Raw genomic sequence first — 2,815 nt, forward strand, 5'->3', positions numbered from 1 at the left:
TCCACCCATACTCAACATACCCTGAGGCCCTTTCATGCCCCCATTTTGTCCTGTCAGCCTTGTGAACTTCAGAGCCTAGATCAAATGCCATTGCCCTAAATTCCTCAGGCAGAACTGCTTCCTCATCAGCTTGCTTACATCATTTTCCCAAATCTCTATTGTATTTTTTACACTGTTGTTACTGTTATGTTGCATTTACTACTGGGGCTGGGGGCCAGACAAGGGCTTAGGTATTAAATAGTACCAGATATGTAATAAGCACTCAAATAATACTCATTAATTGTTGAAAAATAGTTGTCAAAGTATGTACTCCTTAAGCACAGGCACTAAGTCAGCTTATTGACCATTGTATTCTTAGCACATAGCACAATGCCTGGCTCACAGTTAACACTCATTTGTTGAATGATTGAATGAATGAATACAAATCTGTTTCTTCATTAAACTGTGAGCTCTTAGAAAGTAGGGACTCTACACTGACTAGCAAATGTTTGCTGTCACTCTGGCAACAGTGATTCCCTGCCCAGGCCACTTCTGCTTCTCTGTTGTTAGAGTATTAATAAGTTTCAACCTTGAATCAAGGTAAAATTAAGAAACAGAAACTATTTAATGACTAACAGAAGATTTATTTAAGCAAGAATACACAGTCATCATTGCCAACTTAATATAAGAGGTTAAATGCTCGATCCAATTTTCCTTCCTGGATAAGTTTTTCTTTCTTATCCTGTATAGAAAGAAAAAAAAAAAACACATTAAAAACAATGCATTCCAGCACAAGCCATGGTACAACTCTGGAAAACAGAATAAAACACCCTAAACTTAATTGCAATCCAATCTTCTAAAGCCCAGTGAGTGAGGAAGTAATAATCTGAAGAAGTAAAGGACAATAAGAAAACATTCCTATTCAAAAACATCTTACCCACATTTTAATAATTAGAAATATATTAACCCACTAAAAAGCAAACATTGAAAGCAAAAATGCAAACACCTTTTGCGAAAGTGTGGCCTACCTTTCTGTTAAGCAGATAATTTATTAGATATCTAAATACATGATCTCTAACAGGAGTGAATCGACCAGTTTACGACAAAGTTAGGTGGGTGGGCTCTAGTTAAGATGGCAACACAAGGCCTGGGGGCTGTGGCCGCAGTCCAGTACCAGCAATGGAATGGTCTGGTGCCAAAGATAAACTTGGCTTTCCCTGCAATCATAAGCCCCAGCACAGGCCACTTTTGCTTCTCTGTTGTCAGGGTACTAATACATTTTAACATTAATTCACAAAATGTGACCAACATAACTAGAATTCATGCAAACAGGGAACACATTAAATGATTTATATATTCTGATAATACTTGACCCAATAAACACCATCTCTTTTTACAACAAAGAAACTAAGAAAACTAAATTTAAAATGTGCAAAAATAATATCTAGAAGTTAATAAGAACGGAAAAGTTTAATTTCTGCATATCTTCTGATGAGAAAAAGAAATTAACTTTTTAAATAGTTTTTTCGGTATTCCTTAGCTTAATAATCACAGTATAATTTCCTTATACCATCTAAAAAACGCTAGGAAAACAATTTCATGAACTAAGTTCAAGTCTTATAAATTTAAATTGACCATTTTATGACTATAAATTCTAGAGCAGCCATTAAATTAAATTTGAAAGACCTAGAGGCGACCATGATTTTTAACAAAGTGTATTTCTATAAGAGTTGAAATAAAGCAATAATACCAATTGAAATCTCTGTTTTTTTTTATTTTGTTTTTTTCCAACTTTCCTTTCTTTTTTTAAAATTTTATCATTACACAATGTAATAAAGATCAGAGAGGAAGGGAAGTAAAAGTATAGGGCCACGGTGAGGGGGCCTGGGCGGCTATCACTGCAAAAAGAGCTTCAGCCAGCATCTAGGGAACCTACCACGCAAGTATTAAATACCTGGTCCTGATACTTACCCTGTCAGTTTTTAAAACATAATACCAGAAGAAGAGGGGCCCAATTCCCCACAAAGCTCCTAAGAGTGAGGTCTTGGGACTGGGTCTAAAATTTGGATAGATATTTGATCTTGCATAGGTCCAACGAATCAAGGCAGGATCTTCCTAAAATTAATGAAAACAGAAAGTAACAGAACTTAAGAGGGGCCATATTGAGAAACAAATTTTTCAGGACTTTGTGGCTTCAGGGAAGATCTTTCATTTCTAGTACATCAAAAATAACTCTGATGATCCTGTTTAAATTCTTCAGAATTTAAAAGATTTTCATATCACCCTTCAGTTCTATTTATTTAAGATTTAAGACTCCTGGGCCAGCCCCGTGGCTCACTCGGGAGAGTGCGGCGCTGATAACACCGAGGCCGAGGGTTCGGATCCTGTATAGCGATGGACAGTGAGCTCACTGGCTGAGCGTGGTGCAGGCAACACCGAGCCAGGGGTTACGATCCCCTTACTGGTCAAAAAAAGAAAAAAAGATTTAAGACTCCTAATCTTTTAAACTGTTAGATAAGCCACTTTTTCTCCTTTTCAAGTAATTATCCATTTTACTCATGCTTGTCTATTCTTTGGGCTGTTTTTAGCTTGTCTTTGTTTGAAATATGACCATCAGAACCACACAGTATTCCCAATGAGGACGGACATATTTCATATGCTCTATCAGGCTTTGTACTTTGTTTCCAAGACCCTTTCTAATGCTATTCCCACATTGGTCTTTCCAGCCTACTAATAAGATGCAGGAAGATAAAGGCAGAAGTAGGCTATCTCTGAACTGTAAGTTTTTAAAGCTAACTTGACTGATTTTTTTTTTTTTTTTTTTTTTTTTTTTGGG

The 2,815-nt window shown here is 36.4% G+C and overlaps 1 protein-coding gene across 1 annotated transcript; it reads right to left on the bottom strand.

The window, feature by feature from the left end:
- Nucleotides 1-602: 602 nt before the first annotated feature.
- On the bottom strand, nucleotides 603-2,094 carry LOC103584460 (NADH dehydrogenase [ubiquinone] 1 beta subcomplex subunit 4-like; the record flags this gene model as incomplete). The annotated part of the gene is made up of 2 exons (XM_008565455.1): nucleotides 603-721; nucleotides 1,951-2,094. Coding segments are annotated over 2 exons (207 nt in total), but the record flags the coding sequence as incomplete, so codon positions are not given.
- Between the last annotated feature and the right edge of the window lie 721 nt (nucleotides 2,095-2,815).

This window comes from Galeopterus variegatus, unplaced genomic scaffold (assembly GCF_000696425.1).
Source record: "Galeopterus variegatus unplaced genomic scaffold, G_variegatus-3.0.2 Scaffold58070, whole genome shotgun sequence".
Lineage (NCBI taxonomy): Eukaryota > Metazoa > Chordata > Mammalia > Dermoptera > Cynocephalidae > Galeopterus > Galeopterus variegatus.